Source organism: Zootoca vivipara, chromosome 7 (assembly GCF_965207765.1).
Source record: "Zootoca vivipara chromosome 7, rZooViv2.hap1.1, whole genome shotgun sequence".
Lineage (NCBI taxonomy): Eukaryota > Metazoa > Chordata > Lepidosauria > Squamata > Lacertidae > Zootoca > Zootoca vivipara.
The window spans coordinates 2,898,560-2,917,183 of NC_142590.1; the positions used below are offsets into that span (position 1 = coordinate 2,898,560).

Consider the following 18,624-nt stretch of genomic DNA (forward strand, 5'->3'; position numbering starts at 1 on the left):
ATTCCATTGTGATTTAACCATCGATCTGACTGCATGCCAAAATAAATATTTTCCAGCAGCAAAGGAGGGTGAAGGATATTAATTTGAAAAATGTGCTCTACTCAATTCTTTCCATTATTCTGTTTTGCACAGCTGCCATGCTGCCTCTTTATTGTTGGTTTTCTTGATAAGTTCTACAAAATATAAAGCATTTCTTAATGCTGAACCACAGCTGAGAAATTGTGAGGTGCCTGTCTAGTGGTAGGTGGTTCCACCAGCAAACCAGCAATGAAGTGACCATGCCTTTGCAGCCCAGTTTAAAACCTCAGGATGAAATGTATTTTCCTATTGCTGAAGGTAGCCTGGCCAGAAGTCTAAGAGAAGATGGACTGGAATCCTCCCCAAGGCCAGAGCTGCTTTAATATTTACTATTTATTTACAACTGGAACTTGTTCTGGTTCTTTCAGTGTGAATGACTGATATACTATGTTGTGGATTCAAGAATATTATAATGTTGTTGTTATAGTATTATTTGAAAATAAATCAGTTACAAAACCAGTGCAATGGAAATCTGTTTCATATTGGCCAGGGAGGAGGAAGCGGTGGGAGGAAAGGGGGGTGGGAGAGGACAGCATCTGCATGGTGTAATTTGGTAGGAACATTTATTTAAACATAAATAAAACTAATATTCACTGTATTTCAGAGTAAGGAAAGCTGGTTGTTTATTGATGGAACACACTGAGCATAAACCGAAAGTAATTGGTGACGGGATGGGAAGTCTAAGGGTGAATCCTTTAGCTCCTGTCCATTATAGTAGTCATACATCATGTTACGTCCGCTTCAGGATGCGTTTTTTCGGCATACAGACACGCCGAACCTGGAAGTCCCAGAACGGGTTACTTCCGGGTTTGGTGCTCTCGCATGTGCAGAAGCGCCGAATAACGGTCACACGTCTGCGCAGACATGACACTTCAGGATGCGGCCTTTTCAGGTTGTGAACGGGCTCCGGAACGGATCCCGTTCGCAACCAGAGGTACCACTGTATTGCACAGATTACTGAAAAGCCTACTTGTCACTGCTTTTAGACTGCACTGTAACCCTACCATGTGTTTTTTAGAAAGGAAGGTGCATCCTTTGTACAATGACTAGTGGAGACCCTATGAATGGAAAAACCCAACCCGACTCTAAACGTTGTGCATAATACAACTATGTACAAATCTAAGAAAACACAACAGACTTTGATATTGTTGTGGGTTTGCAGGGGGCTAGGATCCCCTAAACCTCCTGGGTGCCAGGTTCTCCCCATAATTTCTGAAGTTAGTAAAGCTGGGGTTTGAAGTCAGAAGCTTTGCATAGAGAGGCGGATCAGGTGATGGCAGAGTCATTACCCTGACAAAAGGTGAAACGTAGCATCAGACAAGAAAGGGGGAGGCTATCAGGATTACAGGGAGCATGATGTCACCACAGGAAAAAGTGTTAGGATCTCGCAAGTAGGACCCTGGTAGAGACACATGCTGACTGGCATCTTCTCTCCCTCCTGGTTGATCGTTCGGGAGCTTCAAAAGCTTTCTCCAACCTGAACATCACAGCGACTGATACCAACTGACATCAGCACACTTATGGATCCACAGAGTTTGTGCAATTGCGTAACAGATCTCAGCAACTCAGCATTTGGCTAATCTATGTTTATTTACATATAAACACACACGGAGCACTGCAACATGGCTCCCTCTCTCTCTAGCATCAGACAGCAAAGAGAATGAACAAAGGACAATAGTCCCACTTCACGGAACACAGTAACACAAACATCCTGTTTCCTTCACATCCAACACTGTGGAATGAAAACATACACTGTCATGTGATGGACAACATTCCCATGAATGCAAACATGGGGAATGAATCTTCAACAGTCACCAGAGGAAAAAGTGCTTTTTGCAAGATGCTTTGAAAGGGAAGGTGGTGGAAGCAGAAGAGTAGTAGCAGTAGTAGTACCGGTAGTAGTAAAGGTAAAGGTACCCCTGACCATTAGATCCAGTTGCAGACGACTCTGGGGTTGCGGTGCTCATCTCGCTTTACTGGCCGAGGGAGCTGGCGTACAGCATGACTAAGCCGCTTCTGGCGAACCAGAACAGCGCACAGAAACGCTGTTTACCTTCCCGCCGGAGCAATACCTATTTATCTATTTTCACTTTGATGTGCTTTCGAACTGCTAGGTTGGCAGGAGCAGGGACCGAGCAACGGGAGCTCACCCTGTCGCAGGGATTCGAACTGCCAACCTTCTGATTGGCAAGCCCTAGGCTCTGTGGTTTAGACCACAGCGACACCCGCGTCCCTAGTAGTAGTAGTAGTAATAGTAATTAATTGAATTTATATACCTGAAGGTCTCAGGGTGGTTCACAGAAAAGTTCAACATAAAAAGCACAATATATATAATCAAAATAAAAACAACAACCCACCCCCAAAGAGCCACATTTTAAAACGGCATAGGAATTGTTTTCTGCAAGGGCTTTCTGGGAAGAAGGAGCAGGATGGAGGCAGAACTCCATGCGGCGGTGGCTGGAGGAGGATGCACTGAGAGACTGGGGTCGGCAGCATGGCTGTATTCTGCCTTGGATCCCAGCTTGCTGAAGTGATGAGGGGAGCAATGGGGGACAACCCCCTCCACTGAAGTCTTTAGGTGTAAATATGCGAAGAATAAACCCTATTTCATAATGACACTAGTCTCTGTTGTGCCTTGTTTCCCAATGGAAACATGACCCTCAGTGAGTACCTGGAACGCCCTGGAATCTTGCTGCTGCTCAAATATTAAGAGGACCCAATCCCACTCTTAAGCAAGATTATTAAGTAATGGTGACGTGTCCTCCATTGTGATGTCCTCCAGCTAGGTGACTTGGCAGAGAGCTTTGGGAAGATAGTTTAGTCCAAGTGACAGCAGGCAGTTGGTGACAAACCAAATATGTTTCCAGAGGGATTGAAGAGACGCTCTTCTTCTCATGTGTAAGTAGGATTTCTAATTCTTTCTGCATTCTGCTTCTTTCACTATCCTACAAGATTTAGAAACACAGGGACCATATCATGGTTAGATTATTTTTTTAAAGATTGTCCTCAGGGCTACCTTAGATGCTTCTTACCTCCTTCCTTGTGGGCATTATCACAAGAGCACCTCCCAGTTTGGGCAAAACAGAGCTTTGGATTGAACAGAGCAAACTTGGACCCAAATAATGAGTCAAATCAGTGTGACACAAAGCAGGCCCAAAAGAGACCGGGCTGCTCCCAAACACTAAAGATACAAGGTGAATCATGCGGTTGCTACACACACCTAACAAATAAATAGAATGGTTCACGTTTAGGGAACTCAAGGTTTGGAGGAGACGGCCATGCTTCTGGTTCCACCTTTGACGTCCTACTCCTGTGCTAGCTCCTCCCTCCCAAAAGCCATGCATTGAACACAGAAGCCTGCAAAGAAACCAAGACATATGTGCAGTTTCTAGGGGGGCATGTGATCAAGAAACTGTTAAGGATTATGTTCTAATTTCCTTAAATGGGAATGTTTGCTTATGTTGAATTGCTGTGTATTTTTAGCATGGATTTTTTTCCTTGGGTAGAGAGGCGTTTCATTTTCTTGTGACTGTTCTTCAAATAACTGTCGTTTTTTGACTGTTTTCTTCTTCTGTGTGTGTGTGGGGGGGAAAATAATGGATGCTTAGAGAGACTTAGTTCTCAAGATACTGTTGAGGACAGTGTGTGGTCAGTGTGGTCTGTCTTGGGTGAAGCAGACAGAGGAAGATCCCTAAATGTTAATAGGGAGAAACCTGTGCTCTCTATAAGGAACAAAGTGAATAAGCATGAGATTGTAGATTTGTTCTTTTCTGTTATATGTTTATGAAAGTAAACTTCCTTTGAATATAAAGAGACTGGACATTGTATATCATCAAAATTCTTTTTATATACACAACAGAAACTGCAGGTGTCTTGATAGCGTGGAGCCCTGATGCACAAGGAGCTGCTCATGCCTCAGGGCTTTTCTGCAGATCAATGCATGGTGCACTAAGAATGGAGGGTCCAGCTTCCAGAGCAATGCAGTGTTGGGTGCACAGTGCTTCTCCTTCAGGCTGTGATAGTTTTACACATGAACAACACGTGGAGAGCCAAGGTCTCACAGGTTAAGGCAGGAGGTGAAGTTTGCTATGTTATTTTAAAATATTTACTTGGAGTGGTATCCATCAATAGTCATTCTCTCGGTACACCAGTTGAAATCAAAAGGAAAGACTTAGATCCATTACATTCAATGAATCTACAGTCAATAGGGCTTGAAATTTGGATGTAATTTGGTAGGGACATTTGTTAAACACAAATTAAACTAATATTAACTGTATTGCAGAGTAAGGAAAGCTGGTTGTTTATTGGTGGAACACATTAGGGGATTACAGGGGATGTGATCTCACCACAGGAAAGTCTTTTGAACGTGAGGTTGCCAGGGTGGCGAGAGGGATACTAGAAGCGGCCGTGGACGGGTTGCTTTCTGCAAAGGTTTTCTGGGAAGAAGGAGGCAGAACTCCAGGCAGCAGTGGCTGAAAGAGGCTGCGTTGAGAGACCATGAACCATGACTGGCTGCTGCCTTGGACCCTAGCTATGAAAGGAGAAACGAGGGCATGCTTGGGGTGTAATGTTCTGCACCCTCTCAACTGAAAGTTATAAAATTGACTATTAAGAGGATCAATGTCCATTGTTAAGCAAAGTATCATAGAATCAAAGAGTTGGAAGGGGCTTCAAGGGTCATCTAGTCCAACCCCCTGCAATGCGGGAGGGGTAGCTAAAGGAATGGTGACCTGTCCTCCATTGTGACACGTCCCCCTGCTGAGTGACTTGGCAGGGAACTTTGGGAAGAGCAGCCATTCCAGGCTAGGTAGATAGAGAGAAAGCAGCTTGTTGGTGACAAATTGGTGATATTTCCTGAGGGATTGAAGAGACTCCCTTCTTCTCACGTGTATGTAAGATTTCCAATTCTTTTTGCATTCTGCTGGTTTCTATCCCTCACGATTTAGAAAAATAGGGGACCATGTCTTGGTTGGATTATTTTCTGACTTTCCCCCTGTTCTTCCCTAGGTTTCACAGGCTGCTGACATACTGCTGCCAAGCACCAAAATCCCACCCCCTGGTCTGCAAGGGTGGGGGGGGGGAGAGAAGAAGTCATGGTGATGAAAAACGAAAAGGCAACACTTGTGAAAGTCAGAATGGCAAATAAGAGATGTTTCCTGAGGGGTTGAAAATACTCGCTTCCTCTCAAGTGCAAGTAGGATTTCTAACTCTTCCTGCATTTTGCTTCTATCATTATCAATCAAGATTTAGAAACATAGGGAACCATGTCATGGTTATTTTTAAAAGATTGTCTTCAGGGCCACCACAGATGCTTTGAGGCTTTCCTTCTCCCTTGTGGGCGTCATCACAAGAAGAGCAGCCTTTTGATGGTCTTTTTCACAAGATGCCCTCCTCTGTTGGGTCCAACTCCTTGCTGCCCTCTTCATTATAGGTTCATGACACCAAGTTCAGTTGCCAGATACCCCCCATTCAGTGCAGAGATAGAGAGTATCAAGGAAGTAACAAAAATCCATTTCTGACCCTGTTCTTCCTTGGTTGCCGGCCTCCTGTTGTTGCCCCTGATCTACAAGAAGGAGGGGGAGGCTGAAGAGGTTAGGGCAAGGAAAGATGGAAAGGCAACAGCATTAAAAGTAAGGGTCATCTATATGCATTCCAGCGACATAGGGGGTGGATGCCACCAACCCTGATTTATAGGGTGAGAGAGAAGCTGTGTTCGTGAGAGCGAATCTGGCTTCCTCAAGAGAAATGAGGCTGGCCTCTGATTCAAGATTTCAGGGACATCCCTTTTGAAGAAGAGAGAGAACCATTTCTCTTTCCTTTTTTCCTTTTCCATTACAGTGTATATTTATTTGCATAAAAATTATAGCCCCAAAATCCTCAAAGCAGGGGGAAAAACCAGCTGGTCATCCTTGGAGAACCACAACAAATTTTAAACTCCCTTTACTCATTGTGGTGTTTGCACACTTCTTCCCCAGACCCAGGGAAGTATTTTGAGCCTGCTTCAGTTCCTGTGCAGCAGAAGGCAATGCAGTATTATGAGCCAAGTTTATTTTTTGGTTGCTGTTTTATTAATGTTGTTAATATTGCTTTATAGATTATGAATGCTGTAGTACTTTATGAATCTTATAATACAGTATGATCTTGTCGTATAATATGACTTTCTTGTAATAAGCTGTTTAGCTAATTTTTTTTTAGCAGTGTTGTTAATAGTGTTTTATAGATTACAATTGTTTTACTGGAGATTTATCTTCTTTATAAATGTTTCTGTTACGTCCTATTATGCTGTAATTTATTGTTTGTAAGCTGCTTCATGTGAATGAAAAGCGGCCCAGAAATGTAATAAACAAACCCAGAGGTCTGCTGTGCTGTGCATCTGGTGGGCCGCTGTCAGAACAGGATGCTGGATGGGCCAGGGGCCAGATCCTGCCGGCTCTTCTTCTTATGCTCTAACACCTCACTAGCCTCTTCTACACAAACCCCATTTTCAGCCTAGCGTCGGACCCATGCAAGGATGTGAGGAGAAGCCTTTCCACACCATATGAACAAAGAAAGACCTTCCCTGTGGGTGGGATCCGTTGCTTATTCCGGCATTCCCGTCCCGTCCCGCTGGTCTTACGAGGAGCTTCCTGGGGGTGGTGCACACCGTTTGCTCTTCCCACCTCATTTCATCCTCACAACAACCTTGTGAGGTAGACTATATCATGGCTGGACCGAGGTCACATGTGTCTTAAAAAGTGGAGACCTGAACCCGAGTTTCTCTAGCCCTTGTTCAAGGAAAGAAACTTGGGCCTGGAAGGGGAACGGAGTCGCGGGAATCCTAAAAGCTTTAGGGCCAAAAAGGAGGAGAGGGAGAGAGAGAAGCCTCTCCTCAGCCTCCGGGCGTTTATTGTGAGGCAAAAAAGGCACGCAAATATTTCCTTTCCTCCTTCCCGCCACGAAGAACAAACTTCTCATTTTCTTTTCCTTAGCAAACTTTATTCGGCGTTAAAAACAAAACACTCCCCTCCCCCCAACGCAAAGCCTTCCCTTCTGAGGCGAAAAGCGAAAGGACAACCTCGCCCCGTCTCTGCTTCTCCCTCCCTTGAAACTCGCTTCCGTCTCCTCCTCCTCAAGCGGCCTCTGTCCCCTGCCGGGTTTAACAGAGGGAATGCCTTGCTGCTGCTGTTGTGATCCATTTCCTCCTTCCCTCACAAAAACTGCTCGTCCTTTTCCGTTTTCCGAGCGAATGAGGCAAAATGCCCGCCGGCGGTAAGTGAGGTGAAGCCGCCAAGAAGGGCGGGCCGGGAGGTGGCTCGAGGGAGGGAAAGGGGCCCGGGAAAGGAAGGCCTCCTGGGGGCAGCGAGGATATACAGTATGGGGGGCGGGGCGGGGGGCGGCAGGAGGCCCGCCTGCCATCATCCTCTAGCGCCCCCATTTCGGGGGGGGTATTCAGCGCCCCCTGCAAATCTATCTTCTTTAAGCAAACAGACAGAAACATGCAGTGACAAATATTCATTCTTTTGTGTATCTCTTTTGCTACCTACGTCCTACAACATAGTAAAGAAAGATGTTGTAAATAGGGCATCTTGAAGCTTGAAATTATAAAATGACTCATTAAAGTCAACCACAGTAACATCCGCATTGCTCACAGAAAATTAAGATAACAAAGGATTATATTAAAGTAAAAATTACAAATAATCCTAATGAGAAGGACGAACCTGGTGCGCTGCTATCAATTTATTAATGTTTGGCTCTATTTTTGGCAGCAGCATCGTTAAATCACCTGATTAACTAATTTGCCATTTGTTTCCTTTTTTAGTTAAGAGATTTGTGACCTCACTGAACCCACGTTCCACTAAATATAATGAAGGAAACATGGGCATAGCGGGGTGGGGGTGGGGGGTGGAGCTGCTCCCCCAGATCAAGTAAAACAATAAAAATACTTGACTAACTGACCAATCATGTCAGTTTTGCGCCCTAACAATCCTGGTTATGCCCACGAAAGGAAATGCAATTAAAATTGTACTATAGTCCAGGGGAGGCATTGTCGCTGTCCCATAACAGCACCTGGCCAATAGAAAAATCTGTCAAAATCTTCAGTAGGCAGTTAAATAAAAATTAACATCAAGCAGTTACCAGCACCTTCACCTTATCTTGATGGTGACAGGTGGGAACAGCAGCAGCAAAAAGAAAAAACACAAGCTGGTATAGCTAAGAAAAGCTGTTGCTAGTTCCTGCCCTTTTAATCTTTCCACAATCTTGGCCCCAGTGTAACATTGCTGTGGAGTAATCCTACACTGAGGCACAGAAGATATTGTGGGGGGGGGGAATCAAAATTATGGGCACCAGCCACAACCACTCAGGATCTAGTGCTTTGGGTCAGCCACAACATAGAAGACGGAAGCTCCTGATTATGCCCCATTTATTGCTTCTGAACATCTAGCTATTGATAGATGTATTATCCTTACATATTAACTGAACATGGCATTTTCTATTTGATAAACAGATGGAATGTATATGAAGAAGGAAAACTACGAGTCCTTTAAAATACATCCATCCATCCATGTGACAAACTTCTCATTATGTAGCAACTTTGTTATTTGAGCCTTTGCTATCCAAAACCACTGAATCAAGAGACTTGCATCCAGCCCTGTGGCACCATAACTTTTTGTGTGAATAGCTCTTCCATTATTAAGTTGATAATGTCATAGCTGTTGCTTTTGTGCTGCAGTAGAAATATATTTGCAGAAAGCTAATGCAATCACAACTACTGGGAGAGGCGTCTGAACCCTACAGAAAAGAAATGGCAGCTGATAAAGCCCTTCAGCTAAATAATGCAGTAAGAAGAGGATCGATTGAGACTGTCCGGCAGTTGTTAGAAGAAGGTACTGATATCAATTCAAAGGTGAATGATGGGTGGACAGCCCTTCACAGTGCTGTACAAATGGACAAAGAGGCAATTGTCCACCTTCTGCTGGACAGAGGAGCCAATCCACTGGCTAGGAAGGACAACAAAGCTACCCCCTTTATTCTAGCAGGAATAACAGGCAATGTTGAACTTTTAAAGCTCTTCCTTCAGAAGGGGTCGGCCATCAATGAGTGTGATTTGAATGGTTTCACAGCATTCACAGAGGCTGCTTGGTATGGGCAAGAAGAGGCCCTGAGGTTTTTGTATGGGTGTGGGGCAGATGTTAACTTGCCCAGAAATGTGGCTGATGAGGATAAAAGGGCCTTGAATAAAGGGGGAGAAACAGCCCTGATGGATGCTGCCAGGTATGGCCACTTCTCTGTTGTCAAAGTCCTAGTTGAAGAATTGGGTGCTGATGTGAACATCTGCGACAACTGGGAGAGAAATGCATTGGTCCATGCTCTCTCAGTGACTAAAAAGGACCAGACCCAGGCCCAAGGCAAAGAGGCAGCTGCCCTTTTCCTCTTAAAACATGGGGCTGATGTGAATAAGAGAGATGAAGTTGGGAAAACTACTTTGATGCTGGCAGCTGAAAGGCAAAGCCTAGACCTGGTGAAGGCTATATTGGAAAAAGAAGAAGTGGACGTGAACGATGCTGACAAAAACAACAAGACGGCCCTTATGGCAGCAGTGGCAATGGAAAATTATGAAATAACAAAGACATTGTGTGAAAAGGGAGCAAGAACAGACATTGGGAACTTGATAGATATAGCCAGCCTGAATTACAACAGCAGAATGATAACGCTTCTTCACCAGTATGGAGCCTTGTCTAATCTAAGGCAGCCAGAGATACAATGGACCTCTGCTAGCAGACACTGGCAATCCAAGCTCCGAGATCTTTATGGAAAGTATCGTCCTATGATTGGAAAACTCAAGATCTTCATGTTTCCAGATTTCCGAATTCAGAAAAGTTCCCACGGAGGTGTCTACCTAGGATTCTACAATGGAGAAGAGGTGGCTGTGAAGATATTCCCCACCACTGCAGAAAATGCTGAACGAGAGAAAACCTGCCTTGAGAAGTGCCGTACCAGCAAACATCTGGTGAAGTTCTGTGGGTGCGAAGAGCAGAACTCCTGTCTCTACTTGTGCCTTTCCCTGTGTGAGAAAAACCTTGAGGAGTACTTCAGGACAGCAGAGACTGAGAATGGAACTATGAGAAGTAATGTTATTATTGAAACAATATTTCTGGCAGTGAAGGAACTGCACTCATTTGGATTTGGGCATCAAGATCTGCACCCAAGTAACATTTTGATAGGTTTGTGTTCTTTCTTATATGGCTGTCTGTTGAGTGGAAGCCAAGCCATTACCCAAGTGTAGTTGAAAGAAATTTTATGAAAGAAATATGGAGTAGCAGGTTTTCAGTTTTATGGTGTAAACCAAGGATGGGGAATCTGTGTCCTTTAAGATACTGTTGGCTAGCAAGTCCCATAATCTCGGAACATGGAGCTGATGGGATTTGGAGTCCAGCACTAACTGGAGCACCACAGTTTCCCTACACCTGGGGGGATAAATTGGATAGCCAATCATCCGCAAGGGGTCAGAAATTCAGATCCAACAGCAAGCATGTGAGCAGCATAGTAGAATAGTTTCACACACAAACTGAAAGAGAACAACAGCAGATATTGGAGATTTATTACAGGGAGTGATATGGGATTGACTCTCTGGTGACATACCCAACCCTTGGATATTCTAAGCTGTAGTGATCATAGTGCCCTGTATTTTCCTCTTCTAACCAGCAGCCTCACTGGTGCAAGGAAGGAGAAATTCCAGCTCAGGAATAGAACATCTGCTCTTCAGGCAAAGAGTTATTTATGTTCAATCCCCAGTATCTCCAGGCAGGATTGGGAGAGCCACTGCCAATCTGAGTGTAAACAATGTTGAGTGCAGAGGGACCAATGGTCTGACTAGATATAAGGTAGCTTCCTGTGATCCTAGTCTGTACTCTAATCACCCAGCTCCCAGAAGCCGTCTGGAAGCTGACACCATCATCCTAAATCTTGAGAATAATTTCACTACATCATTTTACTGCTTCAGAAATGTGACCCGCCCCTCCAATAGATCTCCATAGTTTACTTATTTGTTATGCACTAATACTTCAAATATTATGGTTTCTCCTCTGCATTATATCCCCTCAACAAATCTGGAATGTAGGACTAAGCAGATGGATGGATGGGTGGTTTCAGACAGAAGTCGTTCTGGTTCTACCTGGAGAACAATCTACACCAGGCATCCCCAAACTTTGGCCCTCCAGATGTTTTGGTACTACAACTCCCATCATCCCTGACCACTGGTCCTATTAGCTAGGGATGATGGGAGAAGTAATACGAAAACATCTGGAGGGCCGAGTTTGGGGGTGCCTGACCTACACATTCAGATAAAAAAGCAAGTTCTGTTGGCATCTACATTAGGGTGGCAAATCTTTTCAGGATCAAAGGTCATATTGCCATGTTACCACTTCCAGTAACTGGGTGTGGGTGTGGAGTCCCTGAAGTGATAGTAGTGCTTGAGGTGAATATTTATTTATCATACTTGTGTTCTGCCTCAACATCAGAAATATAAAAACAATACATTTGAAATAAAACATACAAGCTAAAAGCAGAGATAAAGCAAAACTAGTCAACAATACCATAAAAATGTTCATGGCACAGACACATCTTTGATGTTTTAAAATAATAAAAGTGTCAAAATCCACAGAAATCAAAGCCCCTAAAAAGCCTTGAAAAATGAAAATGTCTTCATTTGACCATAACAGCAATACGGTACAAAGTAGCATCAGGTGGACTCTCTGGGGAGTCCATTCTGTAACTGGGTATAACAGCTGAGAAGGCCTTCACCCCAGCAACCACCAGCTGGCTCTCATTAGGCAGGGTCATGCAGAGAGGAGCCTCAGGAGCTGATCTCAAGTTTCAAGTAGATTTGCATGTGGGCAGGTGAATTGGTGGCTTTTGTTGAATCTTGAAACTTTCCATTATGTGCTCTTTCCCCCCCAAAGCATTCAATACACAAAGATGTGAAAACTTTTCCGCTTGATCGCTTCCACTTATTTATTTATTTATTTTGCTAGATGTCGCAGGCAGGGTTTTTCTAGCAGATTTTGATAAGAGCAGAAAAATAGATGATGAAAAAGATCTTATCATCACAGAAGATCTGCAGGTAAGTGAGCCTCCTCTGCAGTCGCCTCCCCAGTCTTCTATATTTGCAGAATGATTATCCCCCAACCATTAAGGCAATGTATTGTGTGTTTGTGGACAATATATGTGCACAATATACTTTTATGCTTAACCATAACGTAGAGTTGGATTGAATGTTAGTCCTACTCAGAGTAGCCCCATTGAAATTAATGTATCTGGCTAACCTAAGATCAATAATTCCAGTGAGTTTACCCAAACTTTGCCGGGTTCAACTTTTATTTGTTTATTTGATTTCTTACCAGTCCTTCACCAAAAGGTGCCAGGGTGGAGTACAACAGTTTTAAATACAATACTGTATTATTGGAAACATTTTTAAACAAATTACAGTCACAGGAATATGGTAGATCCTGAAAATGAGTTCATCAGGTGTATGGAGATACTGAACAAGCTGTAGTATAATCCTACTCTCTAACATTTTAGGTAGGTTTCTACATGCAAGGGGTGTGTTTGTGTATAGAAACGTCATGTCATGTGATTGAGTCACTTGCAATTTAAACTGACACAGCCCAGACACAGATTTTTTAGCATCTCTTTAAGAATTAAGCCCAGGCACATAGGATAAAAGTGTGGTTCCAGTCTACTTGCCCAAGAATGACATTTTGTGTTCTGAAGTGGTATTGCCATTTATTCTCACATGTAGGCTCTCAGAAGTCTAGCCCTGTATGTTGCTATGAGGGGTAGAATCCGCTTTGAAGCCTTGCCTGCACAGTGTCCAAAGGATGTAGATGATCACTTTGAATTAGAAGACCTAACAGCAAGACTGGAATCTCCTGATGAAAACATCCCAGTCACTGAACAACTGGGACAGTTGATCTACCATCCTTATTTCTGGAACAAGAAGGTGTAAGTACTAAATAAATACAGGAAATTTAGCAACTTTCCGTTCTTATCATTCTATCTTCCTCAGTTTTATTTCTCCTGTTACTACAACAGCCATGGAAGAAGAAACTTTGCAAGTAGGATTGGAATGACATTTTGGAGAAATAATTTAATCCATTCATTTCTATTTTTTGATATCTTAAGTTTTGCCTTCAAAATTGAAGCTCAGGATTTGATTATGCTGCTTTAGTTGTTGCTTATAGACTGTCATGTGCTTTGTCATGTTGTTTAAAATATAAGGCTGGGTTGTTGTCCCTCCTCCTCATGTGAAAACCACAAGGCTAATCATTAATGTAAGATAAAAATAATACAAACCTCGGTTGCGGACGTAATCCGTTCTGGAAGACTGTTCGACTTACAAAATGCTTGACAACCAAGTCGCAGCTTCCAATTGGTTGCAAGAGCTTTTTGCAGTCAAGCAGAAGCCGCGTTGGATGTTTGAATTCCAATGAACATTTGAAAACCGGAGCATTTACTTGTGGATTTTTGGCATTAGGGAGCCGAAACATTTTAATTTGGAGCGATTCGAGAACCGAGGTTTGACTGTATATATATTTCAGTAAATAATTGCAGTGAACTTTGGATAGTGAGTTGGCTGCAGATATGACAGCACACTGATGCAGTATTGATATTATTTGTCATCAGTTATTGCTAGCCATCAAATACCAAATGTTGAATACGAACTATGTGATGTGCAATCGGCACTGAAATCCATGCACTAGGATTTAAGGGATCAATGTCTGATTCTACACTACTATTTAGGGCTCTGAAAATCCACCCTCATGCCTAACAAAAACTCTCAAGAGACTTTAATAGGCAGAAACACACATTTCAAATTGGTTTTCTACAGCCACAATAATAATGCCACACCTGGAGAGCCACACTGCATTAGATTAGCCACACTGCATTAAATGGTAATGTGTCAGGGAGAGGAAAGCCAAAATCAGAGTTTTGTTATAAAAGGCAGCTTGCAGAGCAAGGATTCCCCTTCCTTGCATATGACAGGAGTTAATGGGAGCAGTATACCTACCCCAGAAGAACAGAGGAAGCTGCTTTATTCTAGGTCAGACTATTTGTGTCTCAGTGTTGTCTACTCTGTCTGGCTCCAGGGTCTCATTGCCTGCTACTGGATCCTTTTAACTGGCGATGGCAGGTGTTGAAGCTGGGACCAAGCATGTGCTCTGTCCTTTCCCAATCTCTGAGACCAGTCTTATCATATGGTCACCTTGGCTCTGTGGGTTCTTAGCAATTGCCTTTTATTTGCCAGGAGATACAGGGTCTTAAGAGACGTTGGGAATGAGAGCGATATAAAGACACGCAACACTCGGCACCATAACAGCACTAGTGAAATACTGAAGGCTCTGAATAGTGAGGAAGATCCTTTCAAGGACTGGACTGAAAAGGTAAATGATCTCTTGCAGCCTCCGTATGAAAGCTTCAGCTGTGTTGATTTGAACCACCACATTTGACCTCTTTTCCTTCTGCATTGTCAGTGCCAGTGCTTCATCACTTCTCAAAGGCATGGGGGCAACTTAAGTGCATAGCAAACACTTTAGGTCTGATTCACTTCTTTATTATATGTATACCTGTTCCTGGGCAAGTATCTGTCTGGCCCTGCAAAACCATTCTTATATGTGTGAAATGATTTGCCGTTAGATCAGATTTTAAATACTGTACAGTTGTACCTGCAGGAGATTCCTGCAGCCAGTTGGAAGCTGCGGAAGCCCCATTGGACATTTGGCTTCCAAAGGAGGTTTGAAAACCGGAACACTCACTTTTGGTTTTCAACCGTTTGGGAGCTGGATGTATTTGGGAGCTGGATGGGAGCCAATGTATGACTGTATTGCAAAATCTACCAAGCAATATAAATGGAAACTGTTTCAATAAATTAACCAATATAGTATTATAATAACCAATATACGTCATACTTCATGCCATTCTGTCAAATGCATATTCTGTATATTTTTGTATTGTGAGGAGTGGGTTTCATGCACCCAAATTAATGACAGGGGACATGTGTCTTTTTCAGATTGATAAGGATGTATTGGACTGTATGGTTGGTCCCTTTAATGACAAGAAGAAGAAGGAGAAAAATAAAGGTTATGAAAACTGTGTGACAGATTTACTGAAGCTGATCAGGAATATGGGGGAGCACTTCAGTGAAAAGGATGAGAAGTAAGTGAGAGTTGTTTTTTCTTGATTTGCAGCTGTTCCTAGCCTTCTGCAGAGGAGTCACCGAGTGCCCATTTCTATGCAGTGTACTTCCTCTTCTATAAACCAGCATGTGAATCTGGACTTAGATAATCACATATTTGAAAAGGCCACCCAGTGGTCAAGTGGAGTTTTGCACCTCAGCTACCAGCTTCCAGTCAAAGGGCTGCTAAACTGAGGACTCATTCATGCTTCCTTTTGTGCTTTATTTTTAGGCACAGGTCTGGGCTTTAAAGCGCCGTGTCTGAGTGCATTTTTTTTATCCCAGCATTATGCCCAGGAAAACCCATGCTTTGATGTTGGATCAGAGCAAACAGCATTAGGGTTTTCCGTGGATTGACATTTGCTCCAATTCAGAGACCAGCATTCACATTCTATTTTTTAAAAATACAAATCTAAACTACTGCTTGCTTACATACAAATCTAAACTACTGCTTGCTTACTGCTTAATACTGGTATTAAAAGGATTCACATTTTCCTCTATTTCAGGGTGAAGGAAATAATCAAGGAGCCAGAAGACTATTTTCTGAACCTTTTCCCAAATTTAACAATTTACGTCTACCGGACTTTGCATAATATACAATATGATAAACATTTTCCGAATGCACAGAATTCTCCTCAGCTATAATGGGGACCAATAGACATAGATTATTCATGAGAGTTCTCTTCTGTTTCAAGGTGTGAGGATAATTAAGAGGCAAGCAACATGTCCCTCTTTTTCTGGGCCTCTTTCCAGAATTAATCATTTTCATCTTGCCAGAATTTGTGCAACACAGGATGATATATATTCTCCAAGTGCTCAGAACCCTTCTCATTTGCAATGAGAATCGGCAGCAGTTGATTCTTCCACGTGACTCTTCTGCCTTGCTTCAGTTTGCCCCATTCAGCTAAGATACCAGATAAAGTCAAATAAGAAAGTAAAATAAGAAAGCTGCAGCACGTATAATATAAAGAGCCAGAAAGGAAGCTTGTGGCTGGCAGAAGGGAGCTTTAGTTGTCTATGCATTTGCCAAGCTTGTTTGCTTTAAATTGAGGCTTTCTCTCAGCTACCAGCTAAACATCAATCCAGATGTTGTATAATTTCCTGAATTTTATGCTCTGTCAGTGGAAAGAGAAAATAAATACTTTCTATTACATTCTGCAGTTGCTTGATCTTGGATTGCTTAACAAATGCAAATGAAACTTCAGTCAAAGGGAACCATCAGAAGGCCCTTGGGGCCTACCTTGACCTCAGTGTCCAGGTATACTGGGCTGAGGCTGCTTAGGGTTTTAAAGGTCAGGACCAACACTTTGAATTGTTGCCTATAGGCTGTTGCCTTGCTTCTGACAGCTTTGGAGCACTGGGCAAGGACAGAGTCAGTTTATGTCACACAAGATTAGTTATGAGGTACTTCAAAAGAATAAGGTGAGCGATGGAATGATGGGCATTGGTGGTAGGGTGGTGACCTTGTGATAGGGTGAAGGAAGAAATTATGAGAGGGAAGGCACCCAGACTGAGAAGGCAAAATTCACATTAATTGAGTGTGGCAAAATTAGGACTCCCCTGGTGCACAAAATGGGGGGGGGAATACTATTTAGACTGTGGATGGTTTTTTCCCTGGGAGCACCTGTTTTGAACCAACTTACTGGGATCTACACACTGAATTACTTGTTATAAACAACTTAAGGGATTCTTTAAAAAAAAATCTGTATTGACAACATTGCTATTACATTTATTCAAAAATGCCCTTAAAATACAGTACTGTACACTTCTATTTTCTTTGCAATCCAAGCTTAAATCCATGAAGATTGGGCATTTGATGCTTGTTCTAATTCATACAAGTAAACTCTGAAACCTCTTCACTTGATCTAAGGGGGTCTAAAATCTAAGGCTTTTTTTTTTTACTTAAATGGAAGGAGAAAAACTTCACCATTACAAATTGCATATTTCAGTAGAACAGGCAAATAAATTTCAAAGTGCTTGTGTAAACCTCTGCTGGTTGATACCACCCCACACCAACCCCACACACTGCTCTGCTGATGAGAAATTATAGCAGCAATAGGGAAATGGCCGGGACTAGATTTGGAAGTCCAACAGGCCAGAGGTCCTCCTCTCTGGTTTAGAGACATAATAGAACATTGCTGATCCCTTCATCGAACAATATGGAGAACCCCTCCCATCTCACACAACAGAACCCCGTGACCTAGTGAATGCTGTTTCATTAAAAGACTTCAGTCCTGACCTGCAGTGAAGTTTTGTCATCCAGCAAAAAATGCTTGGAATTATCTTTTCCATGATGCCCAGGCAAGGAACAGTGTGAGATTAAGTTATATCAGTTTATTTCCAGCAACTACAGATGAGGCCCTGTGCAGAAGAATATAAATAAAAAGAGTCTTCATAAACTGCAATCTGAAACAACAGCCTAGAATTCTTTTTGGCATATATGCAGTCAATCAATTAACTGCAATTACATGCAAACATGAACTGGTTGTACATGTAACTGAGGTCATACACTCAGTTTTATTTACCGTAGATATTTATTTAATTTATATACCACTCTTCATCTAAGGATCATAGGGCAGTTTAAAGTATAAAAACATACACGACAGTAACAAACCAAACAATATCCAACACTATAAAGCACATTTGAAACACATTATCACAGTTTCAAGCACCCAGAATTCTGTGAAAGAATTTCCTTTAAAGGTACAGTATGTATGTAAAGGTATAGTATGTACCTTTAAAGGTACAGTATGTACTTTTAACTGTCATGTACACTTTAACTGTCATGACTTCCCACAAAGAGTCCTGGGAAGTGTGGTTTAATATCATCTCTGTGAGGGTTCTCCTAACAACTCTCAGCACCCAAACTACAATTCCCAGGAATCTTTGGAGGAAGCCATAACTGTTAAAGAGGCATAAGAGTGCTTTAAAGGTATATAGTGGATGTAACCTGAAATAGCCAGTTCGTTGCCAATAATTTACTTTAGCTTGTGTGCCACAATCTTCTCTAATCATGGTGGTTATGTCAAGCATATGTGACTCTTCTTGACACAAACAATTGAATATTGCAATCAACACAAAATCAGTTCATGCTTCTCATTTTTTGGTTTTGCTCTTGAGCACGTATGATTCTGCACAAGTTAAGCACTTGGGTCCCATTCATTTCATTAAACATGGTATTCCTAATGTGACTTAAACATGTCTAATTTTGACTTGCTAGTGCCCTAAGATTTTCGTTTTCCTGGGTACCTACCGTCTCTGGGGCACATTTATTGTTGTTGAAGACCTTCTTAATGCTTCTAAACTTCCCACTGAAGCTGAAGGTAGAAAAAGAG

The 18,624-nt window shown here is 42.5% G+C and overlaps 2 protein-coding genes across 3 annotated transcripts in view; one reads left to right on the forward strand and one right to left on the reverse strand.

Annotated features, from left to right (window-relative positions):
- The first annotated feature begins 6,961 nt into the window (after positions 1-6,961).
- Positions 6,962-16,445, forward strand: RNASEL (ribonuclease L). 2 transcript variants are annotated; one of them, XM_035121943.3, is made up of 7 exons: positions 6,962-7,326; positions 8,564-10,280; positions 12,090-12,178; positions 12,857-13,059; positions 14,363-14,498; positions 15,125-15,270; positions 15,796-16,445. In XM_035121943.3, the coding sequence occupies exons 2-7, from the start codon at positions 8,813-8,815 to the stop codon at positions 15,932-15,934; spliced, it is 2,181 nt and encodes a 726-aa protein (XP_034977834.3). In that variant the 5' UTR covers positions 6,962-7,326; positions 8,564-8,812; the 3' UTR covers positions 15,935-16,445. The 2 variants fall into 2 exon arrangements, with proteins under 2 accessions (XP_034977834.3, XP_088529743.1); XM_088673617.1 differs by lacking the exon at positions 8,564-10,280 and having other exon boundaries at positions 7,115-7,326.
- Positions 16,446-17,528: 1,083 nt separating this feature from the next.
- Positions 17,529-18,624, reverse strand: part of RGSL1 (regulator of G protein signaling like 1) — a 35,681-nt gene continuing 34,585 nt past the window's right edge. Inside the window, exons 21-22 of the mRNA XM_060276554.2 lie at positions 18,543-18,606; positions 17,529-17,650 (exon numbers count right to left, since the gene is read on the reverse strand). Coding sequence (XP_060132537.2) covers positions 17,614-17,650; positions 18,543-18,606 — 101 coding nt within the window. The 3' untranslated portion in view covers positions 17,529-17,613. The remainder of the gene's footprint in view (positions 17,651-18,542; positions 18,607-18,624) is intronic.

What these genes read in the sequence shown, in the direction of transcription:
- RNASEL (XM_035121943.3), top strand. Translation starts at nt 8,813, where the DNA reads ATGCAATCACAACTACTGGGAGAGGCGTCTGAACCCTACAGAAAAGAA. An exon ending in TATTTCTGGAACAAGAAGGT is followed by an intron (nt 13,060 to 14,362) that starts GTAAGTACTAAA and finishes TTTATTTGCCAG; the next exon opens with GAGATACAGGGTCTTAAGAG. An exon ending in TTCAGTGAAAAGGATGAGAA is followed by an intron (nt 15,271 to 15,795) that starts GTAAGTGAGAGT and finishes CCTCTATTTCAG; the next exon opens with GGTGAAGGAAATAATCAAGG.